Raw genomic sequence first — 21,669 nt, 5'->3', positions numbered from 1 at the left:
CACATGCTTGCCTGACTTTTGAATGTGCCTGTAGCGCCTTGTTATTTCTTGTGTTGCTGAAGATTCTGCTCCCAAGTAATAAAGAAAAAAAGTGGCTGTATAGCCTAGTGGTTACGACGCTCGCCTTGGGACCGTGGGTACGCGGGCTCGAATCCCGCCTCGGCAAGGCAGTTTATTTTCTTTTATTTCTTCATAGTTCTTCGTAGAACCACGAACCACAAATTACAGCTGGCTTAAACAGCTTCGCTGCTAAAAAAACTTTGGCTAAGATGTATCGGTGGTGCAGCCGCAGTGCGGTGCGTGAAACACCTTGTGAGTGCAGCAGAGGGTGTATATGCACTAGGGGCGCATAAATTACGTATCCAAAAGAATAAGTTACATTTATTCACGTATTAGAAAGCTTACAAGCGTAACTCATGATACATCTAGTGGGTACCCTATGCTCTATATGCTCTAATCTTGCAAGCGTCATCGCTCCCTGTGGGTCCGGCGTGGTCTAAGATTTGGGCCCTAATATGCATCCTCGGTCGTGCTGCCCGCGTCTCCTCACGCCATTTCTGCATCCTGCGAGTCGAACGTGGGGCGCCATGACCTAGCCAGCGTGACATTTCTGTAAAAGATTGCACATTTGTAGGCCTTATAACTCCTGATGAGCACAGGTTTGAGTTTGATGAATTACACCTACTACACCTGAGTGCGATCTCTCAAACGCGACCACTGCCACTCAGATCGACAAAACTACTGCCGAGCTACGTCTCTCTGAATGCCGCGCGAGAGGCTAAATTAAGCTCCAGCTGTGATTGTCATTGAAACATGCATGCGTTATCGAGTAATAGTCCACTGCACAACGATGCCAAAGACGCGTGGATAGTACGGTTAATGAGACATAAGCTATAATAGTACAACATTTTTACGTTGCATGTGGTTTGAGCAAGCGACCCCTTCTTACTTATTTTAAAGACGTGTTACGTAAAACAAAAGTATGACCTCACGATTTCTTGTTATAATGACATCTGAGGACAAGGAGAAAACATTTCTTTTGATGCATAGATGAGCATTGTCATCGGATGGGTAGTGGGCCTAATGGAAGAATCAAAGGCAACGAAACTTAAATTCGCATGGACACTGCAAGCTGTCATTGAGAGAATTGAGCCTTCACTAATAACACGGTAAATTTTAACCTGAAAGCATTAAGGACCCTGTGTCACAGAAAATCCGGCGTCGGTGTCGGCGCAAGCCCCGGCGTTGTTGGCGGAAATAATCATGCCGGTCAACATCGCCCCGAACCACCCTGACCGGACAGGCTCTTCGCGTGGCGCAAGGCGTTAGTGAAAAAATTTGACTTTCTCAAAGCAAAGTCCTCCAATAAAATCGTAGAGTAGCGACTTAAACACAACTTACAGACGCGTCGGATTTTAATTTGAATATCAGAGCAAAAAGCCTGATAAGCAGCCAGGGATCTCTGAATGCTATCGTGTTCCACTGTTACAGGCGAAACTTAAGCGTCCTCCAAATTTTTATTCCACCGGAATAAAGCATAGGAAACTGGGCTGGTACTACATCAAACGAGAAGGCCGACAGCTTTCGATTGGATGACCCACTCACGTGAGAAAAAGGAGGCGACCGAGGCGCTGTGTATAAGAAACGCAGATTCAGAACAGCGTTAGTAACCACGCATGATGCACTTCGAATGCACTGCTGCACAGAATCTTCCCGCGAGCTGTACGAGAGAAGGTCAAGGATTGAGTAAGATACGGTAACCAGGTCAAGAAAGAATCCATGGGTTTAGAGAGGGGTGAGCATCTCGTGAAACAATGCGCGATAAAAAGGAAATATCACGCGACAGGAAAGCATAGAATGTTGTCGAAGAAACAAGAAATATGATAGATTTGCCAGATGCTTACAAAATGAAGTAACCAGGCGCCTCTGTTGGAAGTCGCGTAGTGTAAGAAAGAGGAGCACCACGATGAAACCATGCATCGAATTCTGGCCCGGCAACGCCACGCTGAATATGCGAAAGTTCATGCGCAGTGCGCCATCCGTCCAACACTGTATCCTATAGTTCTACGGAAGACAAAAAAAAACAAACAAAAAAAACGGGTTTCGAGTACCTTGAATACTGCGCACTGTATCGAACTTTCCTGAGTGAAAAAAAAAAAGAAGACTGCACGCAGGGCGGCTTTACGTTACAGATTCGGTGCCCGCAGGGCCTTTCTTCAAGCGGAGTGGTTGAGAGGGGAATCCCTCGCGCTTGAATTTTGTGTACTTTGGCCGCTTCGGGCACTGGACTTCCGCACAAGGTACGTTATGCGGTTCTCTTTCTTTAGAAGCGTTGCGCAAAGTAAGAAGACAAACTGCTTTGCCGCGTGGTTGCCGCCGCGTATTGGGAGGCTAATTTTACAAGACAGACGGTAAAACCGCTGTCCAATTTGTCCGCCTCGAATCGCCGCGACTGCCGCGGGTCTCTCCGTCCGCTGCTTCACACCTCGAAAGCCGCTTTAATACGACGACATCGCCAAGTGGGCTGCATTCCTAGCGCTCTCGCTTTTAAATCTCTTGTGCTCGCTCAGAAGAAAAGAGCCACGAAAGAATAGAAAAACAAACATGAAGGAAAGAAGATCGAGATACGACGGCCCGCGCAAACACGCGAGCCGACACGCCGCGCCGGTCGGTGGGACAGTGTGTCGTCGGCGTCTTTTCGCCGCGCGATGCCCTCTCAGGTCGGGGCGAGCGCGCGCACTGGTTTCACCTCCGGGGCGAGGGTGCGCATCCTCGTCGGCGTGGCGTAGCGCAGCGTCGTCGTCGTCGACGTTGCAGGGTCGCGCTTTCGCCGCTGCCCTCCGCGCGCGGGATCCTTGGGCGGGCGGCGGAGGATCCGCTTTCTCCGCGGACGGGAAATGACTGCAAAGGCGCCCAGAAAACGGTCGCTGCCTCTCTTGCTCCTCTCGAGGGCGATACTTGGCATTCCCTCCGATCCCAATCGGAACCGGTCGCCGGCGGCGGCAGACGAGCGCTTTCCGCCGCGGCAGCTTCACGCCGCCGTCGCACGCGAGAGGACGACATGCTGAACATCGTCGGCGCCAGCCTCACCGGTGAGTTTCCCGTGTAACTTCATACTGGCCCCATCACGCGCCCTGCGCTGGACGCGTTTCGCCGTGAAACGGATGGATGCTTCCAGGCGGATTACTCGACCGACGCGAGCCGTCAACGGCGGAAGAACGGCTGTGGTCTAGCGTGCTATAGCATCTACACGAGTGTGGCCAGAGGGTTACGAAGAGAGCACGCCTTCAGCTGGTGTTCGCAGGTGGAAATGATAGAGTAATACATATCTAACGGTTTACTAAGATAGACTAAAGACGTTCATCAATTCAATTTTCATTACTTGTGAGTGCTGTAAAACTCTTTACCACTGTCGGCTGCACAGTGGTCCTTGTCAACACCGGAAATACTAACATTGCCAATTTTGTCAGGCACTGGTTATTATGTGATACTACTAAAACCCAATAATGCCAAGGTATTGGTGAAAGTCTTATTGTTTATATAGCAATTCTTGAGACGAGGAGTGCAGCGGAAGGTAAAGGACAGCTGAAATTGAAAGGACTGGCTATTGAGTTATGAAAAGGGCCCAGGACATCTGTATCCTAAATGAAAGGGAGCCAGAACTTCGCATTGGCGGCAGGTTATTCACAAAATGAGGTTCATACTTTAACAGCAGAATTCAATTTATTTGTAGTTCTCGTGTGTCTATTCGGTTCTGCACATAATTCAGTGTAAGAAGTCCTGCAACGAACAAGCTGACAGAACACAAGCCTCACGTGGAGAGGAAATCGTAATTTATGAGTGGTTGCGGTAAACCACTGCAAGAATCAACATAGCACGCCGTATTCATGTTCACCCGAATTTTTTATAATTATTTTTCCCAGCTGTGTATTTCACGTTTTGGGCCAGGAGATGCAGACACATGCCATTTTCTTGTCGGAAGAACAGTGGCAACGGTGGTGTACATTTTTATTTCGGATAACATAAACGATGGTGTAGTTTCGTGTGGTACATTGGGTACGATCATGCCGGTATGCACTTTACATTTAGACTTGCAGTGACTACGTTCGCACGTCAGTCGCACCGGCGTATTGCCACGGCACAAGGACAGCCGAAAGCACGCGTGGGGGAGACAATATCAGGACTGGTCTTGGAGCTCGATGCGTACCAAAGCAACTTCGTGTGCGCCCTTGTTTGAATGTCGTTCCCACGCGTCCTTACGTTATCTTTGTTGTTTCGCCCCGCTGCTCTACAAACCGCATAAACTTCTCCATATTGTTCTTCTTCCTGCTTCCATATACCGGCACATGCCATCGAGAAGCGAAAGTCCCCGAACCACTGCAGTAACTTATCGAACGTTCTACCTGATTAAATCGCAAGAGGAAAACAAAAATGGATAAGAAAGAGGCCATCTTTGGTGCCGCATACTCCGTACGCTAAAGTTAAGCTCGGTTCAGCCTCTATTCTGTCGCGAAAGTCGACTTTCCCCTAAGCCCTTAAGGACGCTCGCATCGCGGGCAACCCGTGCATTTCCTATATCGTTCCATGGTTTATTGAGCCGAGCTAATCGGCGCGATCAGTGCTAGTAGGGGATACGGTCAGATTTCGGACAACCCCAAACCGTAATTCGACTAAACCAGACGAGCGGTAGACTGCGGCTGATGTTTCACAGTCCATAGGACTGCAGTATTCCGTTTCAGCATCTCGCCGCAGAGCTGAAATCATGAGCAATCGCTTTTGCTCAGACAGAACTGAAAGTTTCCGCAGGGAAAAATAAATTGCTTTAAAAAATACAAAGCTTTTTCTGCAAATTTAACCAGAGTAAACAAACGAAGACTTAAGAAACAAATATACAGAGGAGTGTGTTACTTGCGTCCTCGTTTATTGCCGCTGGTTAAATTGGCAGTAGCTCGCACTAACCGGCCCGAACTGAACTACTCCTCAAAGCGTTTTTGCCTTGAGTGTTGCTCCCTAATGTCGCAGGCTTTGTGCTCAAACATTACCGTGTCAGCTCATGTATGCTTAACCACAATTATGCCATAGTGAAAAAAAAAAAAAAAAAAAAACGCGACAGGCTGCCATTCAGACGTGTCTTTCTAGACAACAATAAGAGCCGCTCGTTGTTATTACATTATCAATCGTGCATGCCTTCTCATCGATTCATAGTGCGTCTTTTCTGATAACCTGAAATTTTCGCTATGCTGGATAAGGATACGAATGCGTGGTGCTAGCTCCGGACGAGACTATTAGTACTGGACGCGGCTTTGGGCAGGAGAATCGTAATTGCCATTGGAGGTCACTTCTTAGAGACAGTCTGCTTTGTGATTGTACACACTAAATGACCCTCTATCTGCCACATTTACCAGTCGCTGTATAAGGAAAACACTGATGCTTCGTACTGTGGAATTAAATTGTACAGAGCTGCGTGTTTCGTCCTATCACCAATGACATACGTGGTAGATTCTTGCACCAATGGGTGGGAACTACGAACTGTATGTATTTGACGGTTAGTGACATGAACAGACCTGAAGTAATTGCTTCGTTTACGCGTCGTTGTGGTTGAGATTCATTGACACATGCATGCATCTATTTATTTTAATATTAGCTATTCAGTTATTCTAATGTTAGCTATCCAGTTATAATAGAGAAATGGAGGATCATATAACACAAAAGATTCGGCCGAACTCATTCGTGATGACGATGGAAGTATGGCAATAGCGGGAGCGCGCCATGTAATAAGAGTGTGCTGCAGACGGGCTTCTCTCTCGCGCTTCCATGTGTACAATGTTTCTTAGGCAACGCATAGCCAGTGACATATCACTGTGTCCCAAGTTGGAGTTATAAAGAGGTTCATCGGAGATTTACCAATACTCAGTGGCACATGCGCACATGAACGGCCCACGTCTTAGACTGCACTGCCCACGGAATCGGCCGACATTTTCACACGGGACTACCTTCGGGATCATGACTTCAAGAGTACCAGAAAGCTGGAAGAATGCCAACATGGAAGAATGCCGGCAATCTATAAGAAGGGGACGTTAAAGAAATCGAGAGCTATAGGCAGATTAGCTTGCTTTCGGTAATGTATAAAATATTCAGTAAGGTAACTTTAAGTAGACTAAGGGCAATCCTTGACTTCAAATACCCAAGCGGACAGGCTGGCTTTATGAAGGGATGTTCTACAATGACTCACACCTATGTCGTCAACGAGGCAATTGAGAAGTGCGCGGAGTACAGCAGATCTTTCTATATCGGTATCATAGATTATGAAAAGGCATTTGATTCCGTAGAAATACTTGCAATCATGGTGGCATTGCGTAATCCAAGGGGAAAAGGATGCATACGTGAGTATCTTGACAAATATCTACAAAGACTCTACCACTACTTCAATTCTCCACAAGGAAAGTGGAGACACAATACTGCAACAAAAAAGAAATGGAAGGAGACACAATCCATCCATTGTTATTTACGGCAATGTTACACGTATTTAAGATGAATTGGAACAAATGATTGAGGGCCTTAACCGTGAAAGTGTAAAAGTAACGGTTGAAGATCATCATGCAGAAGACAAAGGGAATAAGAACAAGAACAAATGTAATGTTCAATAGCCCGGCTAGAAAAACAAGATTCCATGACCGCCAGTGAGCCTCTATAGTATTTTCGGAAGTACGTTTATCTAGGTCAGTTACTCGCACGGGACCCTGATCATAAGAACGAAATGCACAGGACAATAAAAGTGGGTTGGAGGGCATACAGCAGGCATTACGAAATCATGACCGGGATCGTATAGCAGTGTTGAAAAAAAAGAAGCTTCAATCATTCTATTTTACCGGTACTAAAAAAATGGGGCAGAAACTAGGAGATTAATAAAGAATCTTGAGAACAATAAAAAGACCGAACATGGAGTGATAAGACAAAAATTGTTAGGCGTAACGTTTAGAGACAGGAAGAGAGCGGTGTGGGTCAGAGAGCAAACGTTGATAGCCGATATGCTAGTTGACATTAGGAGGAAAGAAATGCCGCCGCACTGCGTAGGACGGATAACTTGTGGAGCATTAGAGTTACGAAATGGGTGCCAAGGGAAGGGAAGAGGTGGGGTGATGAAATTAGGAAAATTGCAAGCGCAACTTGGGAATCAGCTAGCACAACACCAGGGTAATTGGACATGGCTGGGAGAGGCCTTCGTCCAGCAATGGACGTAAAAATAGGCTGATGATGATGACAATATTTGGGATCGGCCCACATTTTTGGTTGGATAGCTATGTATAGCCGGTAAAAATTTGGTCTGTCAATGCAAAAAGGTGCTATTTGCATTATGTTCGCACTAGATTAGCATTATAACTACCACTACTGATACAGTGAATGACAGTTTCTCAGGGAAGATAAACAGCTGTTGAAGGTCAATATCCGGCTCTCTTAGACAACGGATGTCAGGGCTGACGCACACCTGCCTATGAAATTTCTGAAAAGCCGAAATTCAATACGTGCAAACTACAGTTGAGACATTATTTGGTGACTCATGTGTGGGCCTTTAAAGTACACCTGGTCCATGGTGATGATGATAATGTCACGACCTATTTCTCGTTTGGTGAGCTTTGAATTTTGCAACTCATTATATGGGTTGGCGTGGCACTTCCTATGATATAGTAGATCCACTCTGGTACCTTTGCTCATATCTAACCTTAATGGTAAGTTCCTCATCTGTTGTCAGCTGAACAATTGGGCATTATTGAGCCGATGATGTAGTGAAAGCCAATTCAAAATTTTCAGCGCAGCTTTCCGCCCTAGATAGACACTTTTACGGAACGAACTTGTTTTGGCGGAGTAGCCATGCAAGCCAGAACATCGCAAGTCGGTATTGGCAAGTCGGTATTGGCAAGTCGGTATTGGCAACGCAATGTTTTAGTAACAAGACCTCCTGCCTGAACGTTTTCTTTGAAGAAGGAAAGTAGCCGTGAGAAATATGCGCTCGTCTGTTATCTTTCCTTCTAGTACATATTTTCGCGCCTAAATCCACGCAAGGACAAAATATCCGTATTTCTATACATAACTCGTTGCCACTAATAGCACCTGGACAGCACAGTCATTTACCATCAAAATTGTTTTGTCATATTTAGGAAGCGTGTTAAAAAGATCTTTGCTGTTCCAAGGTTGTCACGAAGTACTTCCGGTAGGTATCTCATCATACATTGACCTCCCCCATATTTTCATCGTCCTAACTGGCCCTTACGGCGCAGTCGGCTTTGACGAGTCCTTGTGCGTGTAAGCCTCTCTTGTTCTGCGCGTCCGGAGACTTAGCTGGTTAGATGAACCACACTGTAGACTTAATGCCTTACCACCGTTCAACAAATGATTCGTGTTACAGCACAGTGGCGAGTGCCACTGGCAGTTTCACGTTCGGCGTTCAAGGATCATCATCCCAAGGCGCCGTTAACGACCGACGTCCGTAGTCGTTAGATGTCTCGCGCTGCCCGGATTCTTCCTGGGGGGCGGTTTTGTCCATCCATTACTGGTGGTTTTATTATGTGTTCCCATTCACGACGCCGAAGTAAGACGCCGGATAACTTTGTGTTTGCTGCCGTGGCAAGATCACGTAACCAATGAGAACTGCGACAAACGTGTGGCTTGGCCAAGTACTGCAGCGAATTCATAGCCTGACCGCTTTGTGAACAGGCTAATTTATTATTGGAATCAATTTAAAATCGTCTATTGAACTGAAACATCGTTTCAGTGATGTTGAAGAGAGATCCAGAATAACTTTTTTTATATTCATTACTTCGTTATATCAATAAATGCATGTACTGAACTATGAACTTGTTGTGTGCATCAAGGAGAAATTCACCTATTTCTTTGTAAACACTGTTTCGCAATGCCCCGTATTTTTTTTTTTTTTACAACAAGGTTTCCTCTAACCCTATAGTTCTGTCCCTACAAAAGAGGAGAAACTGGATATCGTTGCGCGATTTTTCGCAAACAGTTTGATCATTGGTTTGTGATGCTCTTTCGGTGACCTAATTTTATCTCATGGTAACGGCAATGTGACATTCTAGCCTTAAAGAGACATCGTGTTTTTTTGCTTAGTCTAAAATTATTTTCATCGCCACGTAATATCACTTTGTCGGCGTTAATGGTGTTTTATATGCTTTGCTGTGATCTCAATAGTTTCAACAGGAGTCGATTCTACTCATGTTTGTATGCGTAGAAGGTTAGGCGCCTACTCCTTATTATGTATGTCTGTATACACCCGCATCTCGATGTGAAGTTTCCAATATGTTTGAAGTGTGTATGTGGTCTGTTTCTTTCATTTTTAATGAATGTGAACACTTTTGATTGTTTCTGTAATTTCATTTTATATTGTTGCTCTATTAGCTTTTTTTTTCTGAGCTACAATTTTGGTATAACGGGCTGTTCAGCAACCAAGCATTCTCAGTTCCTAAGCATGAAACCATTGGGCAGCATTTCTTCTGCGAACGCAGCTAAAAAAAATGTTACTAATCACGCCTAGAAGCTTCGCATCTAATATAGTTGTGTTAAAGTTTAGAAGGTATTTCTAATTGCGCAAAGAAAAGGATAGATCAGCTATTCAAACAATGAACATGTTTATATAATGAGAGTTGTTAAGTAAATGTCGCGAGGAAGAAGCGAACTTATTTTAACAGATCTCGCAGACTGTGCTGGCACAACGCATTTATTCAACAGTTGTGAAATCGAAAACATGTTTTTACCTTAACAAATCAAACGCATATATTGCATCTGGGAAATTCCTGTTAGTTTACTCGCCCATTTTTCAAGCTACGCGTCGCTAAGGAACGAGCTTATCGAAAGAAAATACGTCGAACAACACCAAGCAAGGATAAAATCACGAATGCATTCGTAATAAGGTTTGCATTTACCATAGGTAATTAGGCTGTGAGAATGGACTCGCCGTCACTTAGAGTTGATACTGTAAAAAATAAATTAATACTGAAATGCAATTCACTACTCCATCAGGGGTGCAGGAGAGTGTTTAAAGAATCACTTTTCGGAACAGCGCCGCCCTGTCTAATGTTTTTTTTTATGGAAATCTTGGTTTCTGACTGCTTGCGCAGCGCAATTTATTGTACCCGTAGCAAACGTGCCGGCCTCGGCGATGACTTCTCCAATGGTGATATGTCAGCGCACGGTGTTGGTCAGGTGTGGAGGACGTTCAGTCGATTCATCACAGAGAAAAAAGATGGGGAGGCTGGATAGCTCTCGAAGCCAATAGAAACATGCAGAATGTTGCTGTATAGGCCTAAACGTAAGCGCAGAATTTAGAGACAGTAAAGCAAAAAAAAAACTAAGTGGAACTGTATCAGTGTGTTCCACATCTGCAATACAAAAAAAGCCAGTGTTACCGTTAAGTAACACTAGCTCTTTGTGTTATTGGCGTAGGGTAACACTGGCATAATAAGCTAGAAAAGAGGCCCAAACGTAATACTGATACCGCCGCCGCTTTGAAGATCCAGCACCATGTCACCTTGACGTCATCGATTTTTGACGCTGCTTAATTATTATTGGTCATTGGTAAATGCAGAATACATTTTAAGCAAGCCTAAGGCGGAAATTGGCTTGTTTCGAGAACTTTTTACTGAACCACAACCGCCCAAATGCGAGAAAATATTGAAGTTCCTCACATCACACTGGCGAACTTTTTTTTTTCGTAGCAAGTAAACTTTTACCACGAAATTAAAGTCTGGTTTTGAAACAATACTTTGCAATTCTATGAATGATTTTGAGTTTATCTTGAGCGTCCTTTTATGATACGCGATGCCTCGGAAGCGTCAGAGCACGTGGAGGTCACCTCCGAGCGGGACTCGGGCCCTCGTGTAACTGCCGACCAGGTTGGAGGTCGCGTCGTCGGCAGCGGCCTTCACCTCTCGCACCGGACAGACGGGAGAGAGAACGCACGACATGGCGGTCGCGGCGGCTCGCCTTGGAATAATTGTAATGAGCGGTCTGTGCGCACGGCGCAGTAAACGAGCGCGGCCGATGCCCCGGTGGGCGCAGCGGTCTTCCCGCCGCGGTGGAAGCCATCGCGTAAGCGGCGTGTTGCGAGCGGAAACTGCGCGGCCTTTCTAGGGCAATCCTACGCAGACCGGACCGCAACGATGATGCGCCTCGTAGGCCGCTCGGTGGGAAGCTGAATCGCGGGAGAGCCTTTATGACTGGATTTTATCGCAACAAGAGTACGCATAGATGAACGCAGAAGTTGAGCACGAGGTTTCTAAACGCCCGTCAAGGTGATCAGAGTAAGTTGAGTTGAGAGGCTGAAAGAATGGTGGTGTGCTCTATAGCAGTGGGATAAAGTACTACGAAGTTGCCTGGAGCGCAGTGTGAAAAGAGACCGTAGGGTTGAGCGAAGGCAAAATACTCGAGCGATCGTCAGCTCAAATTGAAATGATAGGGAATGTATAAAACAACAGTCTGTGACCACCTGATATAATTTCGAACATGAACCAACGAGGCCAACATCGCATTCAGCGAATTTAGTCACTCGCTCTGTACTAGTGGCAAGATTAGGTATCCCTCTGCAGAGCACGCATCCTTACGTTGATCAACTATTCACGTGTGTATTTTGTTGGCGTTTCACCATTTCTTGTGTTTTATTTTACACTTTTGCAACGAGTATCCTCATTGATTTGATAATCCCTCAAAAAATTTAGGGGCAGTTCAATAACTGCGCTATAAATCGCAAACACATTTCTACAGGATTATAAGTATAGTCATATTAGCCTTCCGCAAATGTGCGGCTCCTAATGCTTCATATGTTACAGGCACACGCATAGATTCATAGTACAGTAACCAAGCAGTTGCCTCAACTTGTGTGCAGGGCAAGGTGCTACGGGATATCCGGATCATTTTTACGCGCACACACGATGACCGGCAATATTCCAAGCACTTGTCAAGCCCTGTCACTTTCCGCAGTGCCGTCCCCGCATTGTTATCGCCAATCTTCCTTTGTACTGACAGTCTAAGAAACTCACAATAAACTCCAGAAGGACCAAGGCATCATTTTTTATACGCTCATTTCGAAACCTCCAAATTTGAATTAAGGCCAGCGAAACTCAACGCAAAGCGTATGGCTTGAGTTTCGACGTGTTGGAGCGAGCATTTGTGGGTCGTCCAGGAAACAGATTATTATCTAAGTAATTGATATACGAATTACCGTGTTACTTCAGAAACATTTAGTTGTTTCTTGTTAAAATGTGCTCTCCAGAGCCAGATATGAAGGTCAACAAGTCGTTCTAATTCTAGTCGATGTGGATTGCTGTTATGGCCTCTTGAGTTTAAAAAAGATGACGCACGAAAGTTTAAAATTATCGTAACTAATTATTAATTAAAATACAAGCCAATAGCCTTCTATCTGCAAAGCAGGTTCTGTAATGCTATGCAGATTTCTGGATATACTCCTTTCTTTATACTTAGGTGAATATCCTTTTGTCGATGTCTATCACTATATAAAAAACGCTGCAGATGTAGAAGTACAGGGTAGCCATCTCGTCTCAGCCTTCTTAACATCCCTGCCTTTCCCATATCGATTCTGTCTTTCTCTTCTGTGCCACTTATCACCGTTACTAATCGCAGAAATAAAGGGACTGCAACGATGGTTACAGGAGGTGACATCACCGTCTTTTATTCAACGTCTTTAATAAGGATGAGGGACCCGAATACCACATATGAAATAAACAAAACGAGTAGTGTAAACACATTTTCTATGCTGTATGGACGTGCTTATGTGTACTGCAGGTATACTCCACCAGCCCAGCTGCTGTATTACTTAGTCGCATCTACCGCCAATGCAACCCGACTGTGTTTGCACGACAAGTCCTGTCCACAGACAGCGTATATATGGCACGAAGTGTGCCTATACTATATACATTAGTTAGGGCGTGTTGTTTAGATATTACGAATGCTTCTGTCTTGTACTCGGTGTCTTGCATGACATGCCGCTACCGATTGCCCAGAAAGTCTATAGACCTTTTAGTAGAACAGACACGGAACTGTTAGATTATAAAATTTATTATTCTATTTCCCTCGCAATCTGTTGAATAAAACCGCCAGTTATCACTAAAGAGGAAATAACAATGAATTTTTACGACAGGCCTGAAAAGCTTCATACGATGCATTTTTCTGCGTTGTGTGTAGCACAAGTGTATGGAGTGATGACCGAGCCATCCTTTTATGATGGAGGGAAGGAGGTGCTCAACTAACCTTAGCGCAGAAATAGGCGCAGGTCAAAGGTCTTGCGACGGTGCTCTTTCGCTTCTTGCCCAAAACTGGTTTGTCCGCAAGAGTACGGCTAAAAGCGAGCGCATCTGTAGGTCGCAAGCGGCTCGCACGTGCAACAACTGCGGCCATTTACAGAGCACTGGAGTGACCGGTAGCCTGTAGAACTCGTTCGGCGTGAAGCACCTGCCTTCTTTATTTCTGTTCTTGTTCTCGAGCAGAGCATCTGGAGCAAGCTTTTCCGCATTTAGTGTAGGCTGCTGTTACGTATCTGCAACCGCGATCTGTCCGGTTGCTGCCCATGACCATATGGGTGCGCATTGTGCTATGTTGCATTCTGGTGTTATTGTATACGAAGAGGAAAATTGGCATCCACTCGACCATCGCACAAAGCTGCGAAGGAAGCCTTTTATGGGTCTCTCAGAAAGAAAGCTCTCCCATAAATGTGTGCATCGCACTTGAGCGCATGACAGCGGACCTTTTTGCATTTCAAGGGCACATGGTCAAGCACAAATAAAATTACGTAGATAAATAAGGATATAATGCATACACACATACATTCACATATACATACGTACATGCATACATACATACATACCTACATACCTACACGCATACATACATAGAAAGAACCCAAACTCTTATATGTGCATAAATATGATATTGTCCATAAAAAAACATGTGAGTCACCAGTGTGTATGCTGTCCAGAGGGCCCATGATGTCGCTGAAGGGCTTGGCCTGACAGTGCCAACGTGGGAGCGGCCCACCTCGGCTTAAGTCGAGCCTCCGGACCTCTTTAAATAAAGTTTACACACCAGTGTGTATCGGCATAATTTGTTAGCACCTGGGTTTCTGTAACAAGCTTAGAAAGCAGGGCGTACGAGCGTTCTTTTTTTTTTTGCTTTTGTCAAAATGCGGCCTTTAATCGTGCCTGTGAACTCGTGCTCCACAGCAGGATGCCATATTTGCTGCGCCAAGACGGGCTAGTTCACTACTGGAGTCTAAGAACAAGCGCAAAAAGACGCCGAAGAAATAAAAAGCGTAGAGTAATAAGTGAAAAATAAAAATAAATAAAAATGTGTCAGTTTAGTTTCTTTCAAACAATGTCCAGAGTATGTGTCGCACATATATGTCGCTTTTTTATGCTCGTCTGCGTTATTTCAGGCTGGTTTCCTTTAAACCCTCGCTGGTACTTGTGATTTGCTACGGTTGTCATCTGTTTCTTGGCGGACCTACGAATGAAAACCAAAATGCACCCCGGGCAGAAAAAGAACAGGTGTTTTGGTTCGGTCGCTGTTTTGTCGGGTTCTCAGACTTCCCCCTCCCCCTTTTTTGGGGGAGGGGGAGGGCATTACTTGTCTGGCAAAGGGCTTCACTTCGTCGGCCGGTGAACACGACATGGACCGAGGTTTTAGTGCGCCTGCTATCTTAAAAGTTGTGACACTGACGGACTCACCATGAATTCTGACAACTCTGTCTGACCCACTGTCTAGCGCAACCGCGGTGTAGCAGCAGAGTATACCGTATCTTGTTTGCGTATAATGCGTGTTCTATCCCATGGTGCTTCATGCCATGTTCGTCCAATAAATATTTTGACTCCTAACCGTCGTGTCCGCGTTGTCCAGTCCTCATAGGGTTTGCAGTTACTTTGTTGAATAGTCGGATATTTACCAACCGCTATTGTGGTCGGCGTTTATAGCAACGGAAGTTGTTGAGCGAAATGGTACACATTTTTGAATGCGAAAAGATGAGCATGAAGTACGACAAAACAAGAAAGACGACAGGACGACTGTCGCATAAGTTTCCTAGATTTTATGTCCCTCTTTCCTTTGTGTGCCCGCTCTTCTTGGTGCAATATAGGTATTGTCAGCATAAAAGGAACGAACGAAGCGAAAAACAAGACAGAAGCAAGCTGTTTGGTCCTCCTGACTTTTTGACCTCGCTATTTATTTGCCAAACATTGCGGTAGATTTTCAGTAATTCTATGAGTGGAAGTGTGTGCGGAACGCTCTTGATTTCTTCAAAAATGAGAAAACGAATCAAGCTGTAAGTTAGAAGCATGTACAAGGAATAACCTCCGTCGTTCGCGAACTATATCTGGAACAGCGCGAGAACTAACTTCTTAAACGCTAAACGGCGTCTGACTGCCAATCCAAACGAAAGAAAAAAAAAAAGAACAGTCGCTTGCTTGATTTTTTTAGAGGACAATGCTAAAGAACGCAAATTTTAAGTAAAACTGTGCGTCAATGCGAGGCTTGTGTGCCAGTGACGTTGAACAGGGCTCATAGAGTAAATGTGTACGCCCGCAACACTGGAACACTGGTGCCAATTGTTTGCCAGTGTGGCTTTTGGATTGACACTCGTGAAGTTTAGTCACAAAGTGAGAGATCACGCCAGTTGATATACATTGAACAAATTTACAATGCCTTTTGTGTCCGGTACTAATGCGTGCTGAACAAAAAAAATCGTGCTTCACAGGAACGTAAACCGACTATAGCCTTTTTGAGCAGTGCAAAAATAACAGAAACAACTGCCTTGCGAAAGGCGACATGAGGTAATTCAAAATAAATTTTTTGTTGGTCTTCTATTGCTCTAATAAACTGAACGTGCTGTAAGGTTTGTCAAGGAAGCGAGTTCTATCGACTAACTGGCAGCCAGCAATAAGCGTATTGACGCTTGTGGCCACAGAGCGAGATGGAGAAAGGGAAGAATATCATTGAATCGTGGCTATGTTTGCGTGACCAAGCACGCCCATCATGTTACTTCGGATGACAAGGGTGATGTTTCAAACACCGCATGTATACACAAAACGAATGCCTAAAACACACACAACGCACACAGTGACAAGATGTAATTATGAGTGTGAAGCCTGCACGAACTATTTTTTACGAATGACGACTCCACGCATACGCAATTTGCAAAGCAGTTATACGTCAACGATGTCCTCGTTGCTTTCTTCGTCCACTGTTTGTCCGTGAGCGGTTAGCTGTAAAAAGGAAACCGTAGCCTAAACTACGTTTTAAAATGCGAAGATGGTGCTTTGAATAAGTAGCAAGTGCATGTTGAAGCGCCAGTGACTATTTTAGGTAAAGTCAAACAAGGAAGTGAAAGGAGCCCGCGTTTAGGATTGCTCGAAAGGAAGTGGTGTCCTCAACAATGACAAGAGAAGTAATTTGCAGGAAAACGCTAATATATAAACTGCAACGAAGGGTAAAACTGTAAGCGGAGAATCGCGTCGGCGTAAGAGGACCGCGCAGTAAACTTTAACAAAAATGTAGTACGTAGCCACAAGAGCAAACCCATATGGGTCTTTGAAAGACCTGAGTACGCGTGCCCACGAGCTGATGATCTTGATCTTGCAACTAGGCGCCCATAAATAATCGGAGATGGCTATGTTGCTGTTATTATGTTTATGTTTCGCGATGACCTCGTAAAGAGATCGAGAACAAATATGTAATATATATATATATATATATATATATATATATATATATATATATATATATATATATATATATACGTGACGGTGCACAGATGGACCGTGCATGGAAATTGAGGAAGATGAAGAATAAAGGCAGTGTTCGGGCGACCATGTTGTTCTACGTCCGCAACCTCCTGCTCTCGTCATATATATATATATATATATATATATATATATATATATATATCAATTTGTTGAGTTGTTGCGACATAAATGCGCCGCCTCTTGTATTAGGCTACCCTTTCCGTCCTAAAATAGTGCGCAAAGGCTTCCCGCTTACTTTTCTGCCAGAACTGGATGGGCAGTCAACATTGTACGCTAGCTTGGCATGTGGTGCATGTGTTCAAAAACGAATAAAAAACGTGTTCAACCAGTTTGATGGTGGATAAGTTAACACCGCGAGATTCTTTCTCGATCTTTCTTTTTAGATGCAACTGGGTTAACCTTGTGAGAGCCAAGTGCTTTGCGTTAAAGATTGCGAGTGGCTCAAGGAAGAGTTCGTAAATGCAAGTGTTCACCTAGCATCACAATTTCTAAAAGCCTTGAGATGGAAATCACCTAGAATGGCGGCCAGACATGTCCGAATGACCAGGCTGATCTGGTTTTTCAACTCCGCTCTTAACGTCCGCGGACAAAAACAAGAATTACGATCAATGACTTTTGCAAGAAGCTTCAACTTGGGGGCCCGCAGATATCAAAGCTGTTTGCCTCGATTATACTGTTCAGGTCAGCAGTGCCCTTCACCTTTGAATTGTGACCTCGAGGGCACTGCCACTATAAAGCTGGATTCCTGACTCTTTCGAACGAGTTCGCTCACGTTGTGAAGTTTTATGTATTCTACTGTATACCATCTCCAGTGTAGTGTCATTTCTCGGCAGCAGCACAGTATTAGAGTGATGTAACTCCATTAACTACACCCATGATACAGGGAAAACACGGGGAATGCGGGAGATGGAAATTCAAGTCGATGAGCAACACGAGAACAAGGTAAGAGCAGGAGCCAACGTTTCGACAAGTGCTGAGGAGAGCATATGTCGCCTTGGAAAAGACAAGCCCATTCGTCGAAACGTTGGCTCCTGCTCTTACCTAATTCTCGTGTTGCTGATCATCCGTGATACAGGCTTTTCAAGCTCGAGCAATAGCTTCAAACCAGGAACATTGGTTGATTACGAGTCATATTGAGCAAAACAAGGATTGGGCACAACATAGAAAGGTTGCATGTAAAACAGAAAAAAAAGCTTATTACGAAAGGTCCACAAAAAAGGCAGAGGAGGGGAAGAGAAGGAAGTGTGTGCGTTCTTACACGTGCCTTTTTAAGAAAGTCAGAGGGTTGGCGAGCCCGCAGAGTGGACGGAGTATCTGCTTGTTTCCATTGAAAAAATACAGTGCTAATACCCGGAAGGATCATTTCCAACCTTTCACTGTAAAACAGCGTTTTAGATTGAAAGACGAAAGCGGATTCCCTACGCAAGAACGGTGGTGTTGGTAGAACCTAAGCAGTTTCATTATTCTGATAGCAATTATATGGACACTCCAAAGCGCATTTCTGCCGTCGTCGCCATCACCATGAGGTTCCTTATAAAGTATAAAGCATGTGCGATTGAAAGTGTGCGAGAGTGAGCCGGTGATCGCAGCCGGTGACCATCACCGTGGTTGTTTTCCACTGTTTTCATAGTTCAGGATAATCATCTTACATGAAGATAAGTGCACGCGAGAAATGTTAAAAGCAAAAGCCATATTGAGCGAAGGTTCCGCGTTTGCTTTTGCGGCATCTGTTTCACGGTCACAAAAAATACATGCTATTCAAATCCGCAGAAAGATTGTGAGAACAAGGTTGGTTTAGAATCTTACGTGATTTACATAAATAAAGTTGGCACATTTTTCTCTCAAAATAAATGCGAATTTGCGGGGTGCGATAATTACGCAGCTAAACCTTTCTGAGCCAAATCAAGTATGGAAGTGGCTTTAAATCGAGGTTCTCATGCCAACCACTATAATCTCAAGCCAAAGGTTACTTCCAAACAGCGCTCGCCTTGTAATACTGCAAATGTTCTGCATGACGAGGAACTTGCAGACACTAGCTGAAACTAGGGTCCCTTCTAGTCAGTTCGAGGGTACGATGATTACTCGAGGAAAAACAATTATATTTTCATGATCTGGGAGTGGGTAGGGGGAGGTGCAAATATTATGCGAGAGCAAGCATTGTGTGAGTAAATACGGTATGAACATGTGAACAATTCAAATCGCAATGAGGTGCAGTTGCTAGTGAGATACCGTACTTTCTTTGTGTATCTCACAAACGATTCGAGCCTTTTTAATGTACCTAAGAACGTGACCAAGACGCAGTACTCTTAAAGACTGTCGTTTTTGATTAATGCGATGCAGCGTACACTTTGCGTGCGTGAAGTAGCCACCAGCTACTTGAACAAAATAACAATCAGTAAACAGCGCTTTTGTGCAGAGCATTGGCTTTGTGCAGAAGCTTCCAGGAGTTATAGCCCGGTGATACAGGCAAATTTACTCGTACATTGAACGAACGCACTTCTTCGCATCGAGTGTAACATTGGCGGCACGGTGCTGCACGGGAAGTGTAATTTAAAACTGATTGTAGTGTCGATGGACAAAAAAATAGGCGGTACTTATGTTCAGCAATATTTGCGAAATAAGAAAAAAATTGTTTGTGACTCATCTGGAGAAATCACCATTCCACCACACACTTAAGCTCCGCGTTTGGAAGTTCTTAGGAGCAAAGTGTTAGCTGTTTTCTCTACAAATAACGCCAGGACGCTTATTTACATTTGAGATTGTAAAAGGGTAGTCTCGTTTAAATAGTGCAGGCCCAGCATTGAATGTTAATTTTTAATGCGTTAACATTACGAGTGTAAAAAGTCACTGGTCTGAAAGCGAGTTGGAGCTCGAAAAGGGATACAGAGAGCAGTGCAGCTGCGTATCCGCACTTGAGAGAAGGAAAGGGTGGCGGCGCTGAATCACCGTCGCTTCAGTCTGCTCCGGACTCCCTTCAGTTGTACTTCGCTCCTTGAAGAGGCAAGACATGTGTCGATTGAGCTCCAGAACAACACTTTTACTGCGATAGCAATTATATGGACACTTCAACCGGATTTCTGCCGTCGGCGTCGCCGTCGCCGTGAGGTTCCGTATAGATAAAATCTTCACCGCGCGTCGTATGCCCAAGCGGAAGCATGCGGGGACGCGCGCTATCACGGAGAGCGAACGCACTCAATCTCCCACGCGCAAGCAACGAAGTGGGAAGCCAGCGCCTTAGGGAGCGGGGGGGGGGGGCACTTTTACTCTGCCAACAACCGCGCTCGTCGCTTGACCGCACCGTCTCATATCTCTCCCACGCGCAAGCAAGGAAGCAGGAAGCCAGCGCAGGAGGGAGCGGGGGGGGGGGGGGGGGGCGCACTTCTACGCTGCCAACACCCGCGCTCGTCGCTCGTCCGCACCGTCTCTTATCTCCACATGACTCTGACCTTTATGCGCCGTGCATTCGCCGCTCAGTTTCCTTTGAAGCGATAGACCGCACGTACCTTCGCCCGCTGCAGCGTATGCTTGCTGCCAGCGTTTTGACAGTCGTTGTCTGCAGTCATTCAGTGTGATCTATTCGTGTTTGTTTGTGCGCGCTCACACCACGCTTGTTCATTCAGTTAGTAATAGTCGGGCCACATTTTCCAACGCACGCTACACATGTAATACTGCCCGGATTGGCAGTGCAGCGCTACAGGTGTGTCCCTTCGCACGCGCGCTGCCCACGGGAAGCGCTTCTCATCAACACCACCGTTTCACACGCGCCTTCTCTTGGTCATCGAGTCTCTCTTCATGTCGGTCTACTTACGCCGCAGCACACCTGCTTACTTAATCAGCTCATGTTTACTACAATTCATATTGCTACGAAAGCCGCTCACCTTACTTCGTATGACAATGCGGTGTTGCTATCACATTCATTGCTTCGCCCTTAGGGCGAAACTGTGACATTTTTTCAATGTGGTGTACGCCGTTTAGGTTATGGATCCGGGACCACAAGGAGATGCGACGTAATGCTACTGCATTTCTCTTGTATGTATGCCGCTAGATTGCCACTGATATGTATGTGTTCCTGAAGCATTCCAAACAATGCTAGAGGCTTCAGCGCTGCCAAGTGAGTTCTATGAACACATTCGCAGGCGTGTACGTTCCACAGCGAGTGAGAGTAATCTTCCCGTGAGACATCCTCCTAATGACACTAGCGGAAAAGTAACAGTAAATTATAATGTCTGGACTTTTGCACGCCAAAACCACGACCTGATTATGAGGCGTGCCGTAGTGGGCGACTACGGATTAATTTTGACCAACTGGGGTTCTCTAGCCAGCACGTAAATCGAAGTACGAGAGCATTTTGGATTTTGCCGCCATCGAAATGTGTCCGCCATGGCCGGGATCGAAGCCGCGATCTCGAGCTGAGTGGTGTGACATCATAGCCACGGGTCTACCGCGGCAGGTCATCGCAGTAAGACTGAAGCTGCCGTCTGATAGGGGTGTCATTGAAGCGGCGCTTAAGATCTCTTGGAGATTCGAGGTGTACTGCAGAGTTCCTCTATCTATCACGAGGGAGTATCAAAGCATATCGAGCAGTCAGGCGCGCGAGGAAGGTACCTGGGTATCCAGCATTGTTTTGGGTTTCGCAAAACGACAACAGATAAACCAACGTGTTTCTGTGAATTGAGTAGTGTGTGCAGGTCGCGAACGTACGCGTAAATGACGACAGCTACTACGTTGTCAACGTTTCGTATGACGTAAATGGCATTATTTCTACAAAATTGCGATTTTGGGGTTTACATTGGTAGTGGACGAGCGTAAGTGAGAGAAACGCTGATTGTGACGTCACCAGCGACTATGTATTGTT

The 21,669-nt window shown here is 45.2% G+C and overlaps 1 protein-coding gene across 1 annotated transcript in view; it reads left to right on the top strand.

The window, feature by feature from the left end:
- The first annotated feature begins 2,853 nt into the window (after nucleotides 1–2,853).
- The window catches only part of LOC119453764 (uncharacterized), a 112,955-nt gene continuing 94,139 nt past the window's right edge, over nucleotides 2,854–21,669 (top strand). Inside the window, exon 1 of the mRNA XM_037715817.2 lies at nucleotides 2,854–3,092. Within this exon, the coding sequence (XP_037571745.1) occupies nucleotides 3,062–3,092 (31 nt within the window). The 5' untranslated portion in view covers nucleotides 2,854–3,061. The remainder of the gene's footprint in view (nucleotides 3,093–21,669) is intronic.

The sequence above is a fragment of the Dermacentor silvarum genome, chromosome 5, assembly GCF_013339745.2.
Source record: "Dermacentor silvarum isolate Dsil-2018 chromosome 5, BIME_Dsil_1.4, whole genome shotgun sequence".
NCBI classification, from domain to species: Eukaryota; Metazoa; Arthropoda; class Arachnida; order Ixodida; family Ixodidae; genus Dermacentor; species Dermacentor silvarum.
This window is presented reverse-complemented; position numbering and strand designations above follow the sequence as displayed.